The sequence below is a fragment of the Pleurodeles waltl genome, chromosome 7 (assembly GCF_031143425.1).
Source record: "Pleurodeles waltl isolate 20211129_DDA chromosome 7, aPleWal1.hap1.20221129, whole genome shotgun sequence".
NCBI classification, from domain to species: Eukaryota; Metazoa; Chordata; class Amphibia; order Caudata; family Salamandridae; genus Pleurodeles; species Pleurodeles waltl.
This window is the reverse complement of record NC_090446.1, coordinates 43,771,364-43,796,440: the sequence shown is the minus strand read 5'-3', so window position 1 is coordinate 43,796,440 and position 25,077 is coordinate 43,771,364. Positions and strand designations below refer to the sequence as shown.

Genomic DNA, 25,077 nt, shown 5'->3' with positions numbered 1-25,077 from the left:
GGGGCTCATTATCCCAGCATGGCAGAGACAAGCATCCCCAGACTTCTGGCTTTTGAGACAGTGCGGTTCTAGGTGTGCACTGCAGTCGTGACTGTGACCACATGTTTACTGGAGTCAGGACGTTTGGTTCGGTGTTGACACTGCAAGTACAAATGAAAAACCTTTGCCACAGGTTTTATCATTATGCACACAGCAGAAATGAGAAAACACAGAAGTCCAAAACGTCTCTGCAAATGTCATGACCCACAAAAGGAGCCTAGCTGCAAAAAACATTTAGTGCACCTCCTAGAAACTTTTAATTCTCTGCAATACAGTTACACTTGTACCAAATAATAATATTTACAAAAATATAATGACAATGCTTAAATTTTTTTCAGGAGATAGAGGAAGAAGGTTAATGGAAGTGCTTTACTTATAAGCAGGGCCACTGGAATTATGTGGCCGAGAGGACCAAATTATGCGGCAGGGTTGACCAATTTAAGTGGCAAGAAAAGTCCAGTTATGCATTTACAAGGCTAATAGCTCTAACTCAAACAAATGCGAGACCTATTGCATTGCAAATGCTTGTATTGGATACATTATTTGACATGAGCAAAGCACCTACACTTTGGTTTACCATATAATCTAATTTTTATTGGCTTTTATTCTCAGAAACGCTAAATCACCTTGCACAATTATTTTGTAAAAATCATGTTTTTTTGATTATCTTTTTTAAATAGAATTGATCTTAATTAATCATCAGTAAAGGTTTTAACCAAAATGCGTAAAAATGCATAAAAAAGTTTATGAGGCCTAGTCAAACCATTATACCACACATGAATCAATGAACTAAAAAGTCACTATTATAATAAAACCTGAGCAATACATTGTCGGAGAATTACACAAACTATGTCATGAAACAAGAGCAATTAGCGGATGCTTTGGACTATTGCGGTCCCTAGGCCACGGCTGAATGTTTGGCAAATGGTGGACACCATGCTGGGCTGGTAGTTAAGCCAAAGGTCGTTTCTAGTTTCAATACATTGTATTCAAAGCCCACTTGTCACAAATTGCATCCAATTTTCAATTTACATTTTAAAATCACAATTATTATGCCATTGTAAACGGTGGGCATTTAATTACTTTTCAGGAAAACAGAGGACAACGGGGGTTGTAAGAAGGGGCACAGGATAGAAGCTGCTACTCCTGACAACCCCACACAGAGATCAAAGACGGCACCGCGGTGTAACCTTGTCTGTCTTCGCTCATGAATATATAGGCTCTGATTTAAGCCAAAGTGTTGCAGCGCGGTGCTGCAGCAAAAATAGCAGTGCGTGCTGCACCACTTTTGATATGCAGGGATGTGCCAAATTTACAAGAATACAGCACAGCCCTGCGTTTCCTCCTGCATCAGTGCTAAATTAAGCTGCCTGTGCCTATGCAGGCATCCTTGCACCATAGTGCAAGAGTGTCTGCTTTGAGAGGATATATTGTTCATGTGCAAGAAGGAACACCTTCCTGCACATAATCATCCATGGCATTTTGCTTCTTCTATGTGTGCTGCAGAATGCAAAGTGACTCTCCTGTGGCACTAGGGGCTGTTAAATCCGCCCCATAGTGTCCTGGTCTGGGTGGGACTTTTGTCCAGCCCATAATTCCATACTACAGGCGATTCATGGCTTCAACTCTCCCTTATGAAATGTCAAATGCAAGATAATAGTCTCAAGTGTATAGTTCATTGATTTCATTTGAAGCTAATGCTATAGTATTTATAGTAATGAGCCTCCCTACACTTAGCCTTAAAAGAGGGCATAAAACCTAACAATGTGGGGTAACTTTAGGTCTGTTTCCATGAAAGAACAGCTCTAGATTACAAAACAAATCCAATAAACTCTTCGAAATGATTGTGGCCAGATAAAGCTGCTCGTTTTTAGGAGTATTCCAAGCTACTAGCGTCACACTTTCCCAAGGAGTACTCTGAAATCTCTCTGTGAATCCTGCTAAACATAATGGTTTCAGTATGGGAAAATCTATTTTGCTGACCAGAAACCCCTAGCCATACATTTCAATGAATTTTGGCAGTTTCGGTCTGGCCCTTGATTGGAGTCATTTTAGACTATATCCTCGAAGAGAACATGGCGAGTTTTTTTGTAATATAAGGTAAATACAGTAACGTTATCCTTTGATCTATCCTGTGAATGAATATATATATATATATATATATATATATATATATATATGATGTTGGGAAGAAAGCCAGTATTCCATGAGTCTGATATATATATATACACATATTTATATATTTATATATGTATATATATATATATTTATGAGTATCTTCACATTCCTATTGTCCTTTAACTATGTCCATGTTGGCTCTTTTATGCATATGTTTAACCTCTAGGAACCTAGAAATAGAACTTTATCATAGAGAGCACTGATAGGATAAAAAGAGGGAGATGAAGGTGTCCTGTGGAAGAGCTCTGCCCGTTGTTAGTTGGAAGCTTGGTTGGTGTATTTGATGCAGTTGATGGAGCAGGACTGGTGGATTCTGGGCTGATGCAGGGGGTCACTGGTGGGTCGGTGATGTTACGAATAAAGCCAGTATTCTGTGAGTCTGATCCCTGAAAGCAGAAAACAGAGTGGGCAGAGTTAATTCTCACAGAGCACATACATCAGCCACCTGCCTGTGCCGAGTTTACCAAATCCCTTCTCTGTGAAGATGGTCAGTTGTTAGCCCCTTTCAGCTTAAATTCAGTTCCCTTTACTGCCCAGATTTATGAAAGATGCATGCAACAAAGTGGCCGCACTGCCTTGCATGAAAGGGAGACAGAGAACAGCACCATAGCTACGAAGATGCTGCTTTCCTCTGTCGCTGCGCTGGTGCACTTTAGGCTGCCATGCTCCATCTCGCATGCCATTGCGCCATAGTACAAGGCTGTGTGCAGCATGTCAGGGATAGTTTTTGTACCAGAAGGCAGGCCCGGACTGGGAACATAAAGCAGCCCTGGCAGATTCTGCCAGACCAGCCCCCACAGGGTGCATAAAGAGTGAACCTGACCACTACAATTGGGCTTGGGGATTCTCCCCCACAAGAAAATATTGGGAAAAATTGCAAAAATTATACATTCTACACCACATTTTTCATTATATATTCAATCTCATTTGATTCTTAAAGCATAGTAAGGGATGACCTTACAGTGCACGAGGATACAGCAATCTTTATTGGGGTTCTTCAGTGATTCTCTCACCATCACCCTCCATCCATAGCCCTCTCTCATATGAATAAAATTTGTTTTATTTAAAACACCTTACTTACCAGCATAAGGTGTTGGAGCACTTTAAATCACACACAGATACAGAGACAATGATTCATACATGTGTAAATCAATGTATAGAATATGTTACATAAGATAAAGGGGACTACAAGGTGTAGGATTCCCGTGTCATCCATACTGGTAGGTATTTTTTTAAGAGTGCTTGGTCTGGAAAGCATAAACTCAGGATTCAGAACATAACACAGTGGTTAGCGTTAACTTTACTAATAATTTATTCCTACCCAAACAAACTTTTTTTTAACAAAATTGGTATATTTAGAGACTGGGAAAAAACATGACATTCTAACCTGTACCAGGTAGATTGAATGCAATTCTGATGGCAGTTCATAGAGATTATGATAGTAACTTATGAACTACACAGCAGCAAAATAATCTGTGTGACAAAAGCAGTATCCCACTGCGCATTGCACATAAAATACTGTTCTCTTATCTGCATTGAACACGTTCTTTGCAATTTGCAGCAGGCATATGAACCCTCTGAACTACCTTAGATGAGTTAAAACTGCCTCTAGACAAAACTCTGCTCTCTCTCCAGCAGATGCATTATTCACCAGTTATCTTGGCACTTTTTTCCCATATGTCATTTATTAAATTCAATAATAGTTAAACGCACATCTACATTTAGAATCCCACTCCCACAACCCCAACAAGGAGTATATCATAGCAATTTCATTCATTACAGTTCCTTTATTGCTTCTGCATAGCTACCGGGCTACATAGTTGAGCTTCACTTTACTTCAATACCTAATCATTGTACAACCATAGAGTACTTTTCCCTTCTTATCCAATCAGGCATCAGTCAGTTCCTGCTTCTTTACTTCTACAATGTCCTCCATTTCTCCCCGTAAGTGCACCTCCACTATATCCCTTACCACCAGGCCTCCCTGGCCAATACCGCTACATATTAACCTGTGTTGAGCCCCACACTCTGCTTGCATACATTTGGCAAATTCCCACATCCATTGTTTCTTGGTGGGTGTCTTGTTATCCATCAGAAAGCCACACATTTTTCAGCCACTACCAGCCCCAGCTCTATTATTTTCACCATGCATCTGGTCTGATGGTTCTGAGTCACCAACCCTAACAAACACAGCTGGGCCATTGGCTGAATCTTTAATTCAGTCAGTTCCCTCAGGGCATTGACCACCTCCATACAAAAGGCACCCACCCTAGGGCATTTCCACCACATGTGTACATACGTTCCCACCACTACCTTACATTTTGGGCAGTTCTCCGGTTTAGATGGATATAGCTTATGTATCCACTGCGATGTGACATAGTCCCTTTGTATGCATTTATAGTGTATCAATTTCAGGTGTGTATTTCATGTCACTTTCCTGCAATTGCTTAATAGGGTTGCCTACTCACGTTCCCCTAGTGCCATCCCCAAGTCATTCTCCTATTGTGTCTTAAACGTATTCAATCGGGTAACTGTGCTCAGCAGCAGTAATGTGTAAAGTTGGGAGACAAGTTTACAACCCTCACCCAGGCCTGGGAGTGTTAGGTTTATGGTGTGTGTCTCCGGTTCCTGTGGGAATCCTCCCTAGGCTGCTGCAAGACCAGCAAATGCCAGAAAGCCTCCCCCTCCCACCTCCACCTAGTACAGAAGTCTGCATATCCGACCAGCCTACCATCTTCATAGAGGTGTCCCATAGTCTGTGGTACATTCCTCCCCTATCCATCTCTTTGTGATGCTGGTAACTGAGGGATAGTACCCGTGCACCATCGGATCAGGTCCTGCATATAAATATACATATTTAGATACCCACTCCCATTGCTCCAAAAGAGTTTTGATCTGTAGGGGCAAGGTAGTGCTTTTCTTCCTGGGGACCAGAGGCAGTGCCAGTAGCTCCCGTGGGTGAGCCAGATGTTTCAATATAGCAACCACTGGATCAGTATCCTCTACCCGAAACCATGGTACTGTGTATTGTAAGTGAGAAGCCCAGTAGTAAGCTCCAAAAATCCAGGGCCTGTAACCCTCCAGGTTCCCATGCCAGCTTCAATACTTATCCTCACCATCCCTGTCCCCCAGTAAAGTAATCATAGTAGTTTGTCTAGTTTACAGAAGATGTTTCCGGTACGTGCATCGGCATGTGTTATAGTACATACAGAACCCTGGATAACATGATCATTTTACTAAGAGCAATGTGCCTCATCCCAGGGACATTGGGAGTCACAACCATTTATTCTCACTCCTCTCTAGGCCTACCAGTAGGCCACCCACGTGTGAATCATAACTTTTGTGCATATCTGAACTCAGTCATACCCCTAAGTTCTTGACCAATGTGGCCTGTACTTTTATATTGTGCATGGTCTCACCCCCTTCCAGATCTGTTGATATTGGATAGAGCAATGATTTATCCTCATTCAAAGTGAAACCTGAATGGGCCCCCACTTTGGCTATCTTGTTATTTAGCGCTGTCCAATTGACCGTTGGATTCCTTAGGGTCAGCAGTATGTCATCCGCATATAATGATAGGACCTCGCACCTCCTGTTCCCCATCAGGGTATCAGCCTCCGCATGCCTTTGTCATATAATCAGTTCCAGGGGTTCCATAACCATCACAAATATCAGGGGGTAGAGTGGACACCCCTCTCTTGCCCCCCTCTTTATTGGCCAAGCACCAGATATCCTGTGGCCTACTTTCACTCTGACTGTGCTATCTGTATATAGTAACTTCACCCATCGTAGGTAGTCCACCCCAAGATCATTTCTTCAAAGTGTCTTGGCCATAAATAGCCAATCAATTGTATTGAATGCTTTGTGTGCTACCGCGCATGGCTCTCCCTTCAGCACTGCCTGTTTTGTTATTAGGAATACTTTACAGATATTGTGGAAGTGTTACGGCCTCCGACAAATCCTGCCTAGTCCGAGCTAATATATTCCCCAATATTTTGGCATCTACTGTAATCATTGAGAACGGGCAGTACAATTCGTAGTTGGCAGGATATCTCCCTTGTTTAGGAAGAGTCACTATATGTGCTTCCCTTTGCGAGGCAGGCAGTTTCCCTGCTTTGAACGCTTCCCTGTACATTGCTAGCAGTGGTGCACACAGAAGGTCTACATGTCTGATAAAATTCCACTGTCAGTCCATCATTGCCAGGCGCCTTCCTTGTATTCATATGCTGTATGGCTCACCTATCTTCAGTCTCTTCTAATGGTGTTCTCAATTGGACCTTCATGTCCTCATCTACTCGGTTTAATTGTGCCTCATCTAGGATGGCCTCTGTTTCTGCTTCATTATTCCAGCCCTAATGTGTGACAGTGCTGAGTAGGAATCTGCAAAGCGATTCAAGATCGCTTCTTGGGGTGTCAGTATAGCACCGTTCGCATCCCTGAGAGTCACCACCACACTGCCTACTCTTTCCCTATTGACCAGCCACGCTAGTAATCGGCCAGCGGCATCACCTTGTTCGTGTTGTGTTTCCAGTTATGTGCGATAGTCATGTTTACCCTCTGTGTCCCAGGCCTCATCCAATTCATCCCTTAATTTGTGTCTCTCTTCCCAAACCTCATCTGTGTGTGGAACCTGTTTGTCTATATCAGCTATTTGCTGTTCAAGACGTGTGATTGTGTCACACAATGACCTTCGCACTTCGTAAGTCGTTGCCATGCACTTCCCTATGATGGTCACCTTGAAGGCCTCCCATAGTACACCAGCAGATTGAATCGTTACTATGTTTAGGAGAAAGTATTCCCGTATGGCCACCCGAATGTCCTCCCTGTATGCCTGGTAGTGTAGTGCCCTGGAATGAAATCACCACTGCAGTACCAGGTTTTCGTAAGCTTGACTCCGCAGCTTTGCAGCTAGCGGGGAATGGTCCAATAGTGTGCGATCTAGGTAGTGTATGTCCCCAAGATGTGTCGTCTGTTCCGGGTATATGAACATAAAGGGCCTTATTTAAAGCAGTTTTTCACCAAAAAGTTTTGTACCGGTTTGCACCATTCCATAAATATGGGGCCCGGCTGGTGCACAGAAATGGTGCAAGCTGGTGCTAAACTTTTTGATGCAAAACTGAGTTAGTGCAGTTTTGCACCAAAAAGTATAAATAAGGGCCAATATTTTGTAAGTTTGCGCCACTTTTGTGTAAAAAAATGGCGTTAATGCGGCACAAAAAAAGTATAAATCAGGGCCTTGGTGCTAGACGGGTCTAGCACCAAAGTATAAATATGGAGTTAGTTTTACAATGAATTAGAGTAAAAATGATGCTAATTTGGTGCAAATAGAGTATAAATATGCTCCCAAATATGGCGTTAAGACCATAGAGTCATTTTTGCACGGGAACGCCTACCTTGCATCTCAATAAAGCAAAGTAGGTCTTTACTTTCAAAAAATGACTTTAACTCCATAAATTTGGCACTAGACGGGTCTAGCACCAAAGTATAAATATGGAGTTAGTTTTGCACCAAATTAGAGTTTTAAAAAATGGCACTAATTTGGTGCAAACAGAGTATAAATATGCCCCATAATCTTTCTCGGAGAAGGTCCAATGTGGTGGGGAATAAAAGGAGTGGCCTGTGTCTCACCCACCACAACTACACCAAATTTGAGGTATCCATTCCCTCCAAGAGTGCCCTTGAGTATCTGCCCAGTGGTCATGTCACCTGTCTTGAGCTATCCAGCTCCCTGTCCAGCACACAGTTGCAGTCACCCTTCCATATGATATCACAATGTGCGTATAGTGCCAGTAAGCGCATCACCCCTTCATTGAAATCTGGTGTGTCTATATTCAGTGCATAAGCGTTGTGGAGTACTGCGCATCCACCCCCTATTTCGCCCACCACCCAAACGTAACGGCCATCAGCTGATTTTAAGACTGTGTCCACTTTGAGAGGAAAGCTAGCATCCACCCACAGGAGCACCCCAGGAAGTGAAGTTGGCATACCATAGCTGATCCCCTCATTTAAACCATATTTGTTTGTGTTCTTGTGGTAGCGTAACTACCTTTGCTTGCTATTTACAGAGATATGGTAATATTCTTTGTCGCTTGATTGGATTCTGTATCCCTTTAATATTCACCTCCATGCAGGTAAGATATAGTTCCTACTTGGCCGGTGCCCTTCCTGTGCCATGAAGTAACTGCCCTGCTAAATACGTGTGCTTACGTGCTCAAACTCCCTTCCCTGAACTGGCTCCTGACCCTCTACACATGTGGCCCATCCCAACTTGGCCTCCACAACTGAAACAATTGGTAATCACCCACTCCCCCCGATGGACAATAAACAAATTCCCCAACATAGTGCACTGCATCATGCGCACCCCGGTGTCGGGGCCATCCCGCCGGCAGCGCTACCATTAATCTTGCATGTAAGAAGTGTAAGGAGATTGCCTTGATATCTATATCTCAGAGTTCAGCATCAGACGTTCGGACTGTGCTCGGGCAACTGGTATGCACCCCTCCTCAGTTACACAGTTCGTTGTCGGCACACCCATCTCAAGTCCACATTTCTAGCCTCGCTCTTGCTTACCAGCCATCAGTCATTCATTTAGTGTCCTTCCATAAATTGAATTGCATCCTCAGCATGGTCAAAGATATGCCTTTTCCCTTGCATATCCACACAAAGTCACGCCAGAGGCAGCAGTACGTATCCCAGGCCCCTCTCCCGGAGTTTCCTTTTTTTCCTATTAACCTACAAAAAGGACTTTTGCCTTTTTTGTGTCACCATGCCATAGTCCATGTAGAAGGAGATCCTGTTCCCATTATATTCTACGTTCCCCTGTGTGCGTGCTGCTGCTAGAACATTCATCTTTTCTTTATATCTATGCATTCTGGCAATTAACGTGTGTGGTGGCGTTCCTGGTTTTGGTTTGCCCCCTGCTGTCCTGTGTGCTCTCTCCACTTGCGGTCCTCCCTTGCTCTCTAGACCTTGCAGGACAGTCATCAGCCATGATTCCAGAAATTGTTCCACTGGTAGGGACTTTACCCCTTCAGGGAGCCCTAAAATGCAGACATTATTACGTCACAAGCTGTCCTCCAGGCCCGCCAGTTTGGCCTCCTGCATTTTAGGCATCTTTCATGGTCAGTTAATGTGGTGGCGTACGTCCCCATGATCTCATCCTCTTAATCCATTTTGGTACCCAGGTCATTAACCCTGTCCCGCATTTTATCCAGATCTTGCCTCATCAGTGTTACTGGAGTAGCCACTTCATCTATCTAGCCCGTTATGGCCTTAGTGCCCCCCAGAATCAGATATTTGAGTTCAAGCATAGATGGTGACATGGGGTCCCCCACTTCTAGCTCCTCACCTGGTTTTCTACACTGCGCGATCTTGGCCAGCCCCTCCCCTATTGTGTGTTGCATTTTGGAGGCCGTGCCCTGGTCCACCTTGGGTTTGGGTGGCATCTGTGCCTAGCAGTGCTTCCCTGTGTGTCTCATGGGGCACCAGAGGCATCTTTATTCTTCCTTCCAGCGTGTCAATGCAGTGTGTCTGCCAATCTATGTAATGTGGGGTTCACCACTAGGAGTAGCAGGGGTCCCTACTGACACTGCAACTCAATCAGTGTTCATGTAGTCCTGGCCCCTTGCACTGACCTTATCCCCAGTAGTCCTCAGCCTCCTCATATAAATGGCCCCTGGAGTACCTCATGGATCTCAGTGGTGGCAGTTGTATTCCACAGTTGGGCCCTTTTCTTTTGGGCAATCAGGGAGGCTCACAAGTAGGGGGAGGGGCACCATGCACTACACTCAATCGTGCCCCAGGCGTGTGTCTCTTTCATGTGCCTCTGCCCCACCCGGCAGTCCCCACTCTCACCTGCTGCCTCCAGGGCCTTCTTCCCAGCTGCGCCCATCAAAAAAGGCCATGCAGCATCTCGCTCCTCAGCCCAGAGACACCGCTGCAGCACTCCGTCCACATCAGACGTGGATCACTGCACAGGGCGCACATGACCACGCCACCCCAGCCTGCTTTAGTCCGGCTGAGTCTCCAGGGCCCCTCAGCATGCCCCAGCCCCCCCATGGAGCTCAGCTCAAGCCCGCTCCTGCTGACAAGGCCCCTCAGTCCACGACCCAGCTCGGTGCTCCCGGCTGTGCCACTCAGGACCAGCACAGCTCCTGCTAGCTGTCGTCTGTGTTGCCGCATCACCGGATCGCGGATGAGGCCCAAGGGGGTTCTTAAAGCAGTGATCACAGCTACAGTTTGGCGCGACCCATCAGTCAGCCATCTTGGCTCCTCCCATCTTGGTACCTGAAAACTGTTGGAACTCTGCAGTGGTTTTAAAACTTCTACAAACCCCGCCCCCAGTAACAAAAGTGGCCCTCAACCCTTCCACCCTCCTGGAGAAATACCCGATGCCTAGTATGGCCAGTCCAGCCTTGCTGGAAGATGACTTCTTCAGTACAAAATCTATCCTTTAACACTTTTCCTGCTGTGTACTAAAGGGTAACCCTTTCAGTACCAAAACTATCCTGCAACACTATTCCTGCTGTACATGTGTGCTGTACAATGCAGCATGTATGCAAAGTAGGAAAATGAGCCGTGCCTTAAGGAGTCATAAGATTTTGTCACAAATCCCCTTCTACAATGTTTGTAGATGGAAACTTGCATCAAAACCCATACAATGCACATGTACCACCAACAGAACACCTGTTTTACACACAGTAACTGAAGCAACACACAATGCAGCTTTGCCTTACTTAGTATCCAAAACAAATTGTGATTTGAGTTGGATAGTAAATCTTAGCATAACCCTTTGCATTGCATTTGCATTACAAACATATTACAAACTAAACACAAATCCTTTGTGAATCTGTGCCTTTATTACAAGGCATAGAGGGAGGTGTGTATGGGAAATTCAAATCAGAAAATTAGGGACATGGGGCAAATCAACAGCAAGCACATATGGCAAATGACCTGCAAATATTACTTGCTTACGATGGTTATTTATTATGTCTAAACAGCTTTTAACCTACTGTGATAGAGAATGGACCCCATCACCTCATGACATAAGCTAATTAATGAAGGATGGTGATGAGCAGTGATATTTTGTAGCAATCTCCTAGTGAACACATAAATTTAAAATGCCTTCTGGGTGGTAGGATTATTACCCTACTATGGTGTCTTCTCAGACATCATTAAGAAACCACATAAATTCTAGATTTAAAAGGCTACAGAAAATGGTTTACCTCTTTGTAGCCACAAGTGGGGTTGGGGACTGTATCAGGGTCTCGATGGTAGGAGCATCAATCAAATCTATACTCATGACCCAAATGCCTTACGTACTGCCTATTAAGACACTGCAGCACAGCCAAATATAATGAAGGGGAGTAGGCATAGAAAGATAGATAAATTAAAAACTCCAAAACAATTTGATATCTTACCTTGGGGCCGTTGTCACTAGGTAGTTATAGTTGGGACCATGTTTCCAAAGAAAAAGTGTTTTTTGACTTGCCTGTATCTTTTGCACCGTTTGACGAATCTTCAAAAAACTTTTCAAAAAAGTGCCTCAGTGATTCTTGTTGCACATGGAAAGTTTTGGGGTAATCTTTTAAGTGGGGACTGAGAAAAGGGGGATACAAAAATATGCGTTTCCTATGTTAATACCCATAGGACCTTTCAACACAACTACAGCCTGAACTGCTGGATGGAATTACACCAACTTTGGCAGAAAGCTAGCATTTGGTGCACAGATTACGCTTTCACTCATTTGGTGTAAATATGCCTAGTAGTTTTAGAGATATTAAAGGGAAAACACATTTGTATATCTTTAGCCGCGACAACTTCTAGTGACGAGCTCGTGCAGGGAAATGCACAGCTCTGATTGTCTGCCAATACTTCAACCAGGAAGTGTTAGCAGAGATCTTGGGACTCGGCTTCAGCCGAGTCCCGGAAAAAATCACAAAAAAGGAAAAGGGGCCAGGGTAGGGACACCCTGACCCCTTAGCTCTGGTGATGGGGTCCAAAGGGACCCCACCAGAACAAAAAAATACTTTTTTGTCACAAATTCCCAGGAATAATATAAACAAAAAGAAGTGCAGTCTCTTACGCTTGTTTTTTATTAAGCCCCAGGGTGGGCCAGGTCCCAGTGGCATGGATACTATAAGGAGGGGGGCACATGGGGCCCCCTCTAGGGCTTATGTTTGCCCTGGGTACTCCCACCTCCCCAGGGCTTTGTTCATATTGTATGTGGGGGGTTTCACAGCCCCCTGTGCCCTGGGGATCGCCACCGCCCCAGGGCTTTTTGAGTGTAAGGTGGGGGAGGCACCCGACCCCCTGCAGCCCCAGGGACTGCCTCTTCCCTGGTGCTTCATTGTAATTCTGTGTGGGGACTGTGTGGCCCCCACTGCCCAGGGTTCGCCACCTCCCCGGGCTTCAATAAAAGAATGAGGGGGGTCTATTTAGGAGCCCCAGGGACCACCTCCCCTGGGACTAGATGGCATTGGAGGGAGGCCATGCAGTCCCCTTCAAGGACCCACTGATAGCCCTAGGGGCTGCCACTCCCAAGGCCAGCTCATGCTCTATCCCAAGATATCCACTTCTGGAACATAACTGTTTGTTTTTGCTTGATGCAAAAACAAAGTCCGCTTTCTGACAGTGGGAACTGTCAAACAGCTCCCACTGGAAAAAAGCAGAGTTTTCATCTGTTTACCAGCACTCAAATATGCATGCAAGGAAACAGATGAAAACATTGCTCCCACAAACAGGGAGCTGCTATCTATGGCAGCTCCCTGCTTGTGGGAGTAATGTTGGCTCGCAGAGGACGTGGGAAGTTGGCTAGGACCACGGTGGCCTTGAGGCTCCTCCTGTCACTCTCTTTCTCTCTCTTCTATCCCACAATGGGATATAAGAGAGAGAGAGAGAGATTGTCATTGCAATGGTCTCTTCATGTAATGACTTCTCAGGGTTAGACTAGCAAAATGTTTGGTATGAATGTTATAGTTATGTTTGGATGCAAAGCAAAACATAGTCACTTCTGCCTAATGGCCAGGGTCTTGTGCAGTCAATCAGTAGGCTGAAGACTCAAATCCTAATATCGCTTGGCAATGTGTTTTTTAATTTACTAATGTTTTGATCATTAAACCTTCCTAGTGATGGAACATCAATGTTTCTTTCCAACCTCATGCGTGGGTTGACTGTCATAGGTATGTCTGGAAGCATCACAGTAAGGAGTCACCTATGGCCTAAAGGTTAAGGTCACAGACCCTCACACTGAAAGCTGGGGATTCTACTCCAGGTGCACCCATGGTCATTTTCCTTCTTTTAAACTTCAAAAGTTTGAGGTTCATACTGAAAGGTGATTGCCCTCTTTTTTATTGACAAATACATTTTTCTTTTACATTTTTCCAGAAATATCTCATTCTAAGTATAACATCTATCAAAATTCAAAAATCTCTCTATATCTCATGCACCCAGTCACAGACTCATACAGACATTGATGCACCCACTCACAGACCCAGTAAGACACTGACGCACCCACTTTCACACCCAAATATACACTGTCACACCTATACTCACACCCAGAGAGACAGGCCAACTCCTGATGCGCATGGCCAAAGGTCATGGCAAACGTGGGGTTGGGTGGTTAGGGGCATTGGCTGCAGCATCTAGCCGCAGGCTGTGCACAGTGGTGGTTGGATTAACCACTTCGCTGCCAGGCCTTTTCCCCCTCCTGTGCCAGGCCTTTTTTTGCCTATTTGGGGCAGTTCGCGCTTAGGCCCGCATAACTTTTTGTCCACATAAGCTAACCAAGCCAAATTTGCGTCCTTTTTTTCCAACATCCTAGGGATTCTGGAGGTACCCAGACTTTGTGGGTTCCCCTGAAAGAGGCCAAGAAATTGGCCAAAATACAGGGAAAATTTTGTTTTTTTCAAAAAAATTGGAAAAAGTGGCTGCAGAAGAAGGCTTGTGGTTTTTCCCCTGAAAATGGCATCAACAAAAGGTTTGCGGTGCTAAACTCAGCAGCTTCCCAGCTTTCAGGAACAGGCAGACCTGAATCCGAAAACCCAATTTTTCAACACAATTTTGGCATTTTACTGGGGCATACCCCATTTGTGCAATTTTTTGTGCTTTCAGCCTCCTTCCAGTCAGTGACAGGAATGGTCATGAAACCAATGCTGGATCCCAGAAACCTAAACATTTCTGAAAAGTAGACAAAATTCTGAATTCAGCAAGGGGTCATTTGTGTAGATCCTACAAGGGTTTCCTACAGAAAATAACAGCTGAAAACGAAAAATATTGAAATTGAGGTGAAAAAAACATCAATTTTTCTCTACTTTTTACTCTGTAACTTTTCCCTGCAATGTCAGATTATCGAAAGCAATATACCGTTACGTCTGCTGGACTCCTCTGGTTGCGGGGATATATAGGGTTTGTAGGTTCATCAAGAACCCGAGGAACCCAGAGCCAATAAATGAGCTGCACCCTGCAGTGCGTTTTCATTCTATACCGGGTATACAGTAATTCATTTGCTGAAATATAAGGAGTAAAAAATAGCTATCAAGAAAACCTTTGCATTTCCAAAAAGGGCACAAGATAAGGTGTTGAGGAGCAGTGGTTATTTGCACATCTCTGAATTCCGGGGTGACCATAGTAGCACGTGAATTACATGGAATTTCTCAAATAGATGTCTTTTTTACACACACCCCTATATTTGGAAGGAATAAATGTAGAGAAAGACAAGGGGCAATAACACTTGTTTTGCTATTCTATGTTCCCCCAAGTCTCCCGATAAAAATGATACCTCACTTGTTTGGGTAGGCCTAGCGCCCGCGACAGGATATGCCCCAAAACACAACGTGGACACATCACAGAAAACAGAGCTGTTTTTAGCAAAGTGACTACCTGTAGATTTTGGCCTCTAGCTCAGCCGCCACCTAGGGAAACCTACCAAACCTGTGCATTTCTGAAAACTAGAGACCTAGGGGAATCCAAGGAGGGGTGACTTGTGTAGCTCGGACCAGGTTCTGTTACCCAGAATCCTTTGCAAACCTCACAATTTGGCTAAAAAAACACATGTTCCTCACATTTCTGTGGCAGAAAGTTCTGGAATCTGAGAGGAGCGACAAATTTCCTTCCACCCAGCATTCCCCCACGTCTCCTGATAAAAATGATACCTCACTTGTGTGGGTAGGCCTAGCGCCCGCGACAGGATATGCCCCAAAACACAACCTGGACACATCACAGAAAACAGAGCTGTTTTTAGCAAAGTGACTACCTGTAGATTTTGGCCTGTAGCTCAGCCGCCACCTAGGGAAACCTACCAAACCTGTGCATTTCTGAAAACTAGAGACCTAGGGGAATCCAAGGAGGGGTGACTTGTGTGGCTCGGACCAGGTTCGGTTACCCAGAATCCTTTGCAAACCTCAAAATTTGGCTAAAAAAACACATGTTCCTCACATTTCTGTGGCAGAAAGTTCTGGAATCTGAGAGGAGCCACAAATTTCCTTCCACCTAGCGTTCCCCCACGTCTCCCGATAAAAATGATACCTCACTTGTGTGGGTAGGCCTAGCGCCCGCGACAGGATATGCCCCAAAACACAACGTGGACATATCACAGAAAACAGAGCTGTTTTTAGCAAAGTGACTACCTGTAGATTTTGGCCTCTAGCTCAGCCGCCACCTAGGGAAACCTACCAAACCTGTGCATTTCTGAAAACTAGAGACCTAGGGGGATCCAAGGAGGGGTGACTTGCGGGGCTCGGACCAGGTTCTGTTACCCAGAATCCTTTGCAAACCTCAAAATTTGGCTAAAAAAACACATGTTCCTCACATTTCTGTGGCAGAAAGTTCTGGAATCTGAGAGGAGCCACAAATTTCCTTCCACCCAGCGTTCCCCCACGTCTCCCGATAAAAATGATACCTCACTTGTGTGGGTAGGCCTAGCGCCCGCGACAGGATATGCCCCAAAACACAATGTGGACATATCACAGAAAACAGAGCTGTTTTTAGCAAAGTGACTACCTGTAGATTTTGGCCTCTAGCTCAGCCGCCACCTAGGGAAACCTACCAAACCTATGCATTTCTGAAAACTAGAGACCTAGGGGAATCCAAGGAGGGGTGACTTGTGTGGCTCGGACCAGGTTCTGTTACCCAGAATCCTTTGCAAACCTCAAAATTTGGCTAAAAAAACACATGTTCCTCACATTTCTGTGGCAGAAAGTTCTGGAATCTTAGAGGAGCCACAAATTTCCTTCCACCCAGCGTTCCCCCACGTCTCCCGATAAAAATGATACCTCACTTGTGTGGGTAGGCCTACCGCCCGCGACAGGATATGCCCCAAAACACAACATGGACATATCACAGAAAACAGAGCTGTTTTTAGCAAAGTGACTACCTGTAGATTTTGGCCTCTAGCTCAGCCACCACCTAGGGAAACCTACCAAACCTGTGCATTTCTGAAAACTAGAGACCTAGGGGAATCCAAGGAGGTGTGACTTGCGGGGCTCGGACCAGGTTCTGTAACCCAGAATCCTTTGCAAACCTCAAAATATGGCTAAAAAAACACATGTCCCTCATATTTCTGTGGCAGAAAGTTCTGGAATCTGAGAGGAGCTACAAATTTCCTTCCACCCAGCGTTCCCCCAAGTCTCCCGATAAAAATGATACCTCACTTGCGTGGGTAGGCCTAGCGCCGGCGACAGGAAACACCCCAAAGCGCAACGTGGACACATCCTAAATTTTGGAAAAAAACAGAGGTGTTTTTTGCGAAGTGCCTACCTGTAGATTTTGGCCTCTAGCTCAGCCGGCACCTAGGGAAACCTACCAAACCTGTGCATTTCTGAAAACTAGAGACCTAGGGGAATACAAGGAGGGGTGACTTGCGGGGCTCGGACCAGGTTCTGTTACCCAGAATCCTTTGCAAACCTCAAAATGTGGCTAAAACAACACATGTCCCTCACATTTCTGTGGCAGAAAGTTCTGGAATCTGAGAGGAGCTACAAATTTCCTTCCACCCAGCGTTCCCCCAAGTCTCCCGATAAAAATGATACCTCACTTGCGTGGGTAGGCCTAGCGCCGGCGACAGGAAACACCCCAAAGCGCAACGTGGAAACATCCTAAATTTTGTAAAAAAACAGAGGTGTTTTTTGCGAAGTGCCTACCTGTAGATTTTGGCCTCTAGCTCAGCCGGCACCTAGGGAAACCTACCAAACCTGTGCATTTCTGAAAACTAGAGACCTAGGGGAATCCAAGGAGGGGTGACTTGCGGGGCTCGGACCAGGTTCTGTTACCCAGAATCCTTTGCAAACCTCAAAATTTGGCTAAAAATACACATGTTACTCACATTTCTGTGGCAGAAAGTTCTGGAATCTGAGAGGAGCTACAAATTTCCTTCGACCGAGCGTTCCCCCAAGTCTCCCGATAAAAATGATACCTCACTTGCGTGGGTAGGCCTAGCGCCGGCGACAGGAAACACCCCAAAGCGCAACGTGGACACATCCTAAATTTTGGAAAAAAACAGAGGTGTTTTTTGCGAAGTGCCTACCTGTAGATTTTGGCCTCTAGCTCAGCCGGCACCTAGGGAAACCTACCAAACCTGTGCATATCTGAAAACTAGAGACCTAGGGGAATCCAAGGAGGGGTGACTTGCGGGGCTCGGACCAGGTTCTGTTACCCAGAATCCTTTGCAAACCTCAAAATTTGGCTAAAAATACACATGTTACTCACATTTCTGTGGCAGAAAGTTCTGGAATCTGAGAGGAGCCACAAATTTTCTTCTATCCAGCGTTCCCCCAAGTCTCTCGATAAAAATGATACATCACTTGTGTGGGTAGGACTAGCGCCCACGAAAGGAAAGGGCCCAAAACACAACGTGGACACATCACATTTTTTTTATAAAAAGCAGTGCCTACCTGTGGATTTTGGCCTGTAGCTCAGCCGACACCTGAGGAAACCTAGCAAACCAGTGCATTTTTGAAAACTAGAAACCCAGGGGAATCCAAGATGGGGTGACTTGCGGGGCTCTGACCAGGTTATGTTACCCAGAATCCTTTGCAAACATCAAAATTTGGCCCAAAAAACACTTTTTCCTCTCATTTCGGTGACAGAAAGTTCTGGAATCTGAGAGGAGCCACAAATTTCCTTCCACCCAGCGTTCCCCTAAGTCTCTCGATAAAAATGGTACATCACTTCTGTGGGTAGGCCTAGCGCCCACAAAAGGAAATGGCCCAAAACACAACGTGGACACAACATATTTTTTCACAGAAAACAGAGGTGTTTTTTGCAAGGTGCCTACCTGTGGTGTTTGGCCTGTAGCTCAGCCGGCCCCAGGGGGGGGGGGCAGACATGCCCTAAAATAAATTTGCCCCCCCAACCCCCACCCTCCCCCGCCGGGAGCGACCCTTGCCTACGGGGTCGCTCCCCCTGCGTGACATTGGCACCAAAAAACAAATCCCCGGTGCCTAGTGGTTTCTGCCCCCTTGGGGGCAGGTTGACCTAAACTCAGCCAATCTGCCCCCAAGGGGGGCAGAAATGGCCTAAATACAATTTGTCCCCCAGGGGAGCGACTTTTGCCTGATGGGTCGCTCCCCATCTCTAAAAAAAAAAAACAAAGAAAAAAAAAAAGAAAAAAAAGAAAAATTCCCCTGGCGCCTAGAGGTTTCTGCCCCCCCCCCTCCCTGGGGGCAGATCGGCCTAATAATAGGCCGATCTGCCCCCCGGGGGGGCAGAAATGGCTTAAAATAAATTTGCCCCCCCAACACCCACCCCCCCCGGAGCGACCCTTGCCTACGGGGTCGCTCCCCCTGCGTGACATTGGCGCCAAAAAACAAATCCCCCGTGCCTAGTGGTTTCTGCCCCCTTGGGGGCAGATTGACCTAAAATTGGCCAATCTGCCCCCAGGGGGGCAGAATTGGTCTAAATACAATTTGCCCCCCCAGGTGAGCGACCCTTGCCTGATGGGTCGCTCCCCATCTCTAAAAAAAGAAACAACAAAAAAAAAAAACACACAAAAAAAATTGCCCTGGCGCCTAGAGTGTTCTGCCCCCCCCCGGGGGGCAGTTCGGCCTAATAATAGGCCGATCTGTCCCCCGGGGGGGCAGAAATGGCCTAAAAAAAATTTGCCCCCCCAACCCCCACCCCCACCCCCCCGGGAGCGACCCTTGCCTACGGGGTCGCTCCCCCTGCGTGACATTGGCGCCAAAAAACAAATCCCCGGTGCCTAGTGGTTTCTGCCCCCTTGGGGGCAGATTGACCTAAAATTGGCCAATCTGCCCCCAGGGGGGCAGAAATGGTCTAAATACAATTTGCCCCCCCAGGGGAGCGACCCTTGCCTTATGGGTCGCTCCCCATCTCTAAAAAAAGAAACAACAAAAAAAAAACACACAAAAAAAAAAATTGCCCTGGCGCCTAGAGTGTTCTGCCCCCCCCCCGGGGGCAGTTCGGCCTAATAATAGGCCGATCTGTCCCCCGGGGGGCAGAAATGGCCTAAAATAAATTTGCCCCCTCAACCCCCACCCCCCGCCCCTCGGGAGCGACCCTTGCCTACAGGGTCGCTCCCCCTGCCTGACATTGGCGCCAAAAAACAAATCCCCGGTGCCTAGTGGTTTCTGCCCCCTTGGGGGCAGATTGACCTAAAATCGGCCAATCTGCCCCCAGGGGGGCAGAAATGGTCTAAATACAATTTGCCCCCCAGGGGAGCGACCCTTGCCTGATGGGTCGCTCCCCATCTCTAAAAAAAAGAAAGAACAAAAAAAAAAAACACACAAAAAAAATTTGCCCTGGCGCCTAGAGGTTTCTTCCCCCCCTGGGGGCAGATCGGCCTAATAATAAGCCGATCTGCCCCCAGGGGGGGCAGAAATGGCCTAAAATAAATTGCCCTCCCCCCCAGGGAGCGACCCTTGCCTAAGGGGTCGCTCCCTTTGCGTGAAATTCACGCAAAGAAAAAACTCCCTGGTGTCTAGTGGTTTCTACCCCCCTTGGGGGCAGATTGGCCTCATCAAAATAGGCCAATCTGCCCCCAAGGGAGGCAGAAATGGCCAAAATATAATTTTCCCCCAAGGGGAGCGACCCTTGCCTAAGGGGTCGCTCCCCACCTCAATAAAAAAAAATGAAAAAAAAAAAAAAAAAAAAAAATGGTCCCTGGTGCCAAGAGGTTTCTGCCCCCAGGGGGGGCAGAAAAGGCCTTTTCAAAAAAATGCCCCCCCTGGGAGCGACCCTTGCCCAAGGGGTCGCTCCCTTTGGTCAATTTCAATGAAAAAAAAAAAAATCCCTGGTGTCTAGTGGGGTTTCAAAAGCCGGATTGAAACCCTCGGAGGGACTTCAAAGGGAAGGAAATACTTTTCCTTCCCTTTGAAGCCCCTCCGGGCCTCCCAAGTGATTGAAAAAGAAATGCTTTTGCATTTCTTTTTCAATCGCGCTGGAAGCAGAGCTTCCAGCGCGACTAGGGAGGCCCCTGTGACAAATCAGCGCGCACATGGGGGGGTGGGGGGGGGTCGGGGGTGGAAGGGGAAGGGATTCCCCGGTCAGCCCTGACCTAGGGGGGTGGGGGGGCGGCCCTCGGGAGGAGCGCTAGCGCTTCTCCCGAGGGAAGCATTCAGGACGTAATGGATACGTCCATGGCGCCACACGGGCGCTGCCATGGACGTAACCATTACGTCCGTGGCGGGGAAGGGGTTAATGATAGTATTGAAAATTACTTTACGTTGAAAAAAACATAGAAATTCACTGAAAAAAACAAAGTTTACAGGGACGTTACAGTTAAGAAAAAGAATTAAATAATCATAGAAAATCACTTAAAAAATCAAAGGTTACAGGGACGTTATAGTTAAGCTCACATTTTCAGTGTAAAAAACCTAAGCGTTCACTTGTTATAGTTAGAGTTATCTCAAGTAACTGTAGCTCGTACCCTAAGGTAACTATAACTGGTGCCCTCGTCATGCACTGCAAATTACCCTCAAATTACAGCACTCAAAACATCTTTGATAACATCACTGATAATATCAGTGTAAAGTTTGCAGTAAAATTACTGACAAAAAAACTGTACATGGTGGGGGCGCTAGCTACACCTACCTTAGGCCATGAGTTATACTTACTTGAGATAACTTTGAGTATACCAGGTGAATTTCTATGGTTTTGTATGTTTAAAATATGAGCCTAACTAGAACGTCCCTGTAACTTTTAGGTGAATATATATATATATATATAGAGAGAGAGAGAGATATCTAGATATATATGGGTATATATTACCTACTGGTGGTCACCAGTAGTTAGTTATAGTTAGGACCTAGTTTCCATAGGAAAGGGTTTTTTGACTTGCCTATATCTTTAGCGCTGTTTGACAAATCTTAACAAAATGTTCCCAAAAAAATTACAGCACTCAAAACATCTTTGATAACATCACTGATAATATCAATGTAAAGTTTGCAGTAAAATTACTGACAAAAAAACTGTACATGGTGGGGGCGCGAGTTATACTTACCTTAGGCCACGAGTTATAGTTACTTGAGATAACTTTAAGTATACCAGGTGAATTTCTATGGTTTTGTATGTTTAAAATATGAGCCTAAGTAGAACATCCCTGTAACTTTTGAGTGAATATATATATATATATATGTGATTATGTGATAAAAGTGAATATAAATGAATCTATCTATCTATCTATCTATCTATCTATCTATCTATCTATCTATCTATCTATCTATATATATATATATATATATGTATATAGATGTATATATAGACATATATATATGTGTATATATTACCTACCGGTGGTCACCAGTAGTTAGTTATAGTTAGGACCTAGTTTCCATAGGAAAGGGTTTTTTGACTTGCCTATATCGTTAGCGCTGTTTGACAAATCTTCACAAAATGTTCCAAAAAAAAGTGTGCCACTGATTCTATTTGTGCATGGAAAGTTTCAGGGTGATCCATCTAGTGAGGGCCGAGAAAAAGAATGGGGGGTCAATAAAGTGCTTTTCTAATTCTAGTTCTCATAAAGATTTTAAACACGACTACAGCCCGAACAGCTGGGTGTAATTACACCAAATTTGGCAGAAAGGAAGCTTTTGGTCCAGAAAGCGCGCTTTTTGTTATTTGATGTAAATCCGTTCAGTAGTTTTCGAGATTTTAAAGGAAATCCAAATGTGTATATCTAGGTGCATCAATACTTCGCAAAATCTCCCGATCTTGTGCAGAGATCTGATTGGCTATTAACACTTTAACCAGGAAGTGTTGGCAGCCATTTTGGTACATGTACTCAGCCAAGCCCCAAACAAAAATATAGAAAATAAAGAAAAGAGGGCAGGGTATAAATACCCTGATCCCCTAGCCTTGGTTCTGGGGCCCCTCTGGGACCCCACCAAGGCTAAAAACTGTTTTTTTAAAATTATTGCCACAAATTCAGGGCAAAAGTTTAAAAAAAAAAAACAAGTGTGTGCTTCTGTGCTTGTTTTCTACAAAGCCTCTGGCTGGACCAGGCCCGGGGGCATGGCCATGTATACAAAAAAAGGAGGGGGACCTGGACCACTCCCTCCTAGGGCCCTTTTTAGCCAGAGGGACTTCCACCTACCCAGGGTTTTCTAAAAAAATAGGACTGAGATGAACACACCCTCCTCCATTAGGCTCCGAGACCCCTTGGGACACTACCTCGCCAGGACTTTATGTAATGAAGAAGGGCAGTCATGCAGACCCTCCTCATGGGGCTTTTTATATGCCCTTGGGACCACCACCTTCCCATGGCCAAATACTCATTAGAAAATGGGAGTGGAGGCCATGTGGCCCCTTCCTGGGCCATATGAGACCCTGGGGACCATCACCTTCTTGGGGCCGGCCCGTGCTATTTGAAGGTAGGGGGCCGCGCATCCCCCCCTCCTTGAACCATTAATGGCCCTGGCGACTGCCCCCCCTTAGGGCCAGCTCCTGCTATCTCCCGAGGTGCCTATCCTCGGGAGATAGCTGTTTGCATTCATTTGGTGGGAGCTGACAGCTTCTGCCAAGCGACAACAAACACTAACTCTGCTTTCAGCAAGTGGGAGCTGTCAAACAGCTGCTGCTTGCTGGAAGCAGAGTTTGAATCTATTTCCCTGCCCGCAGCCATGCAGGCAGAAAAAAAGATGAAATTGCTGCCCTCTCACACAGGGAACTGCATTTCTTAGGTAACTATAACTCGCAGTCTCGCCATGAAATTACCCCGCATGTTACAACACTCATGACATCTTTGATAACATTATTGATAATATCAAGGTAATATTTGTAGTAAAATTATTAAGGAGAAAACTGTGCATGGTGGGGGCCCAAGGTATAGTTACCTTACAACACGAATAATAGTTACTTGAGTTAACAGCTATAACTGCTGAATATCAATGGTTTTGTGAACCTAACTATAACATCTTTGTAACCTTTGTTTTTTTTTAAGTGAATTTCTATGTTTTTTTAAATTCTATTTCCTAACTGTAATGTCCCTGTAACCTTTGCAGTGAAAAAAAAAAAAAAAAAAAAAAAATATATATATATATATATATATATATATATATATATATATATATATATATATATATTAAAATTTATGAATTTCTGTGTTTTTTTAGTTACTGACCATTTCACCTAACTATAAAGTTACTTTAACCTTTGTTTTTGTCAGTGAATTTCTAGGGGTTATTTCTAACTTAAGTAACCTTTTGTTACCATATGTAAAGCTATCACCCCCCCTGAGCATGACTAGGCCTGCTTCCAACCACTCGCAGGCAGCCAAACTCACTCTGTGGGGTTGGCTGCAGGGCCTGGCCAAGCCCTATGTCAAACCCAACCAGAGGCATCCAACCTCGCACTGCGCATGACCTTTGGCCATGCTTGACTAGAGGTTGGCCGCCACAGAGCAGGCAGCCAAACCTCCCACTGTGAAGCACTGAAGGGCCAGACCAGGACTGTGGCCAACCCACACAAAGGCAGACAAACCTTGCCGCAGGCTGCCAACCCCATATTGTGCACAGTCTTTGCCATGCATGCGCAAGGTTGGCCTTTGGGCTCCTGGGGCTAAAACATATATCTTAAGGGGAGGGGGGGGTGCAGCCCCCAAGCCTATTGTGGCCTTGGCGACCCCCATCACCCAGAGCCTCTCTAAATTATTGGTGAGTGCTCCAGTGCTTATAGGGGCACCCATCAAACAACATTCAGATTAAGGGGAGGAGGTATTGTACCTTATTTAAAAGAGGAGGAGGACTGCAAAGCTCCCTTCTCTATATTATCGGTGGGTGCCCATGTGCCCATACAGGTCACCGACCAAGCAGAACATTGGGGCCTTCAGGAAGAGCTCCTGAGACCCCAGACATCTCCTCACATGATATGAGAGCCTATAATGCTCCCACCCAGAGGAAGCAGCTATTTATGCTTGCTCCCTCCAAGCAGGCACAAGATTTGTTGCTTCCCTTCCCACAGGAGTGTGGGCAGGGAAACAGAACTGAAATCTGCTACCAGCTGGAGGGAGCAGGGTTAATTATCCTGCCGGCAGGGAGTACACTTACATTTTTGCTCCCGTTTATTGAGAGATTTTAAAATGACGGGAGCAAGCATATATTTCCCTGCCTGCACTGGTGTCGGCAGGTAAATTACTGTGTCCCGGATGTAGGCTCCCCAGGTCAGTCACTGAGTTGGCTCCAGGGGATTGGGGGTCCCTTGGGCCTTTTTAAGGCTTGGGGAGATCTGCCCTCCTCTTTTATTTACATTTAGGCTCTAAGGGCTGGGATCACCAGGGCCTAGTTAGGCTCAGGACAGGGGGCTGTGCCCCCCTCCCTTCATTTAATTACTTGACCGGGCGAGGGGTCAGGGTCTGCATAGCCTTTTCAGGCTCGGGGAAGGGGACTGCATAGCCCCCTCTAATTAGGCTCC

At 45.6% G+C, this 25,077-nt stretch overlaps 1 protein-coding gene across 1 annotated transcript in view; it reads right to left on the bottom strand.

The window, feature by feature from the left end:
* Positions 1-2,311: 2,311 nt before the first annotated feature.
* Positions 2,312-25,077, bottom strand: part of LOC138247158 (putative DBH-like monooxygenase protein 2) — a 167,578-nt gene continuing 144,812 nt past the window's right edge. Inside the window, exon 13 of the mRNA XM_069201898.1 lies at positions 2,312-2,603. Coding sequence (XP_069057999.1) covers positions 2,388-2,603 — 216 coding nt within the window. The 3' untranslated portion in view covers positions 2,312-2,387. The remainder of the gene's footprint in view (positions 2,604-25,077) is intronic.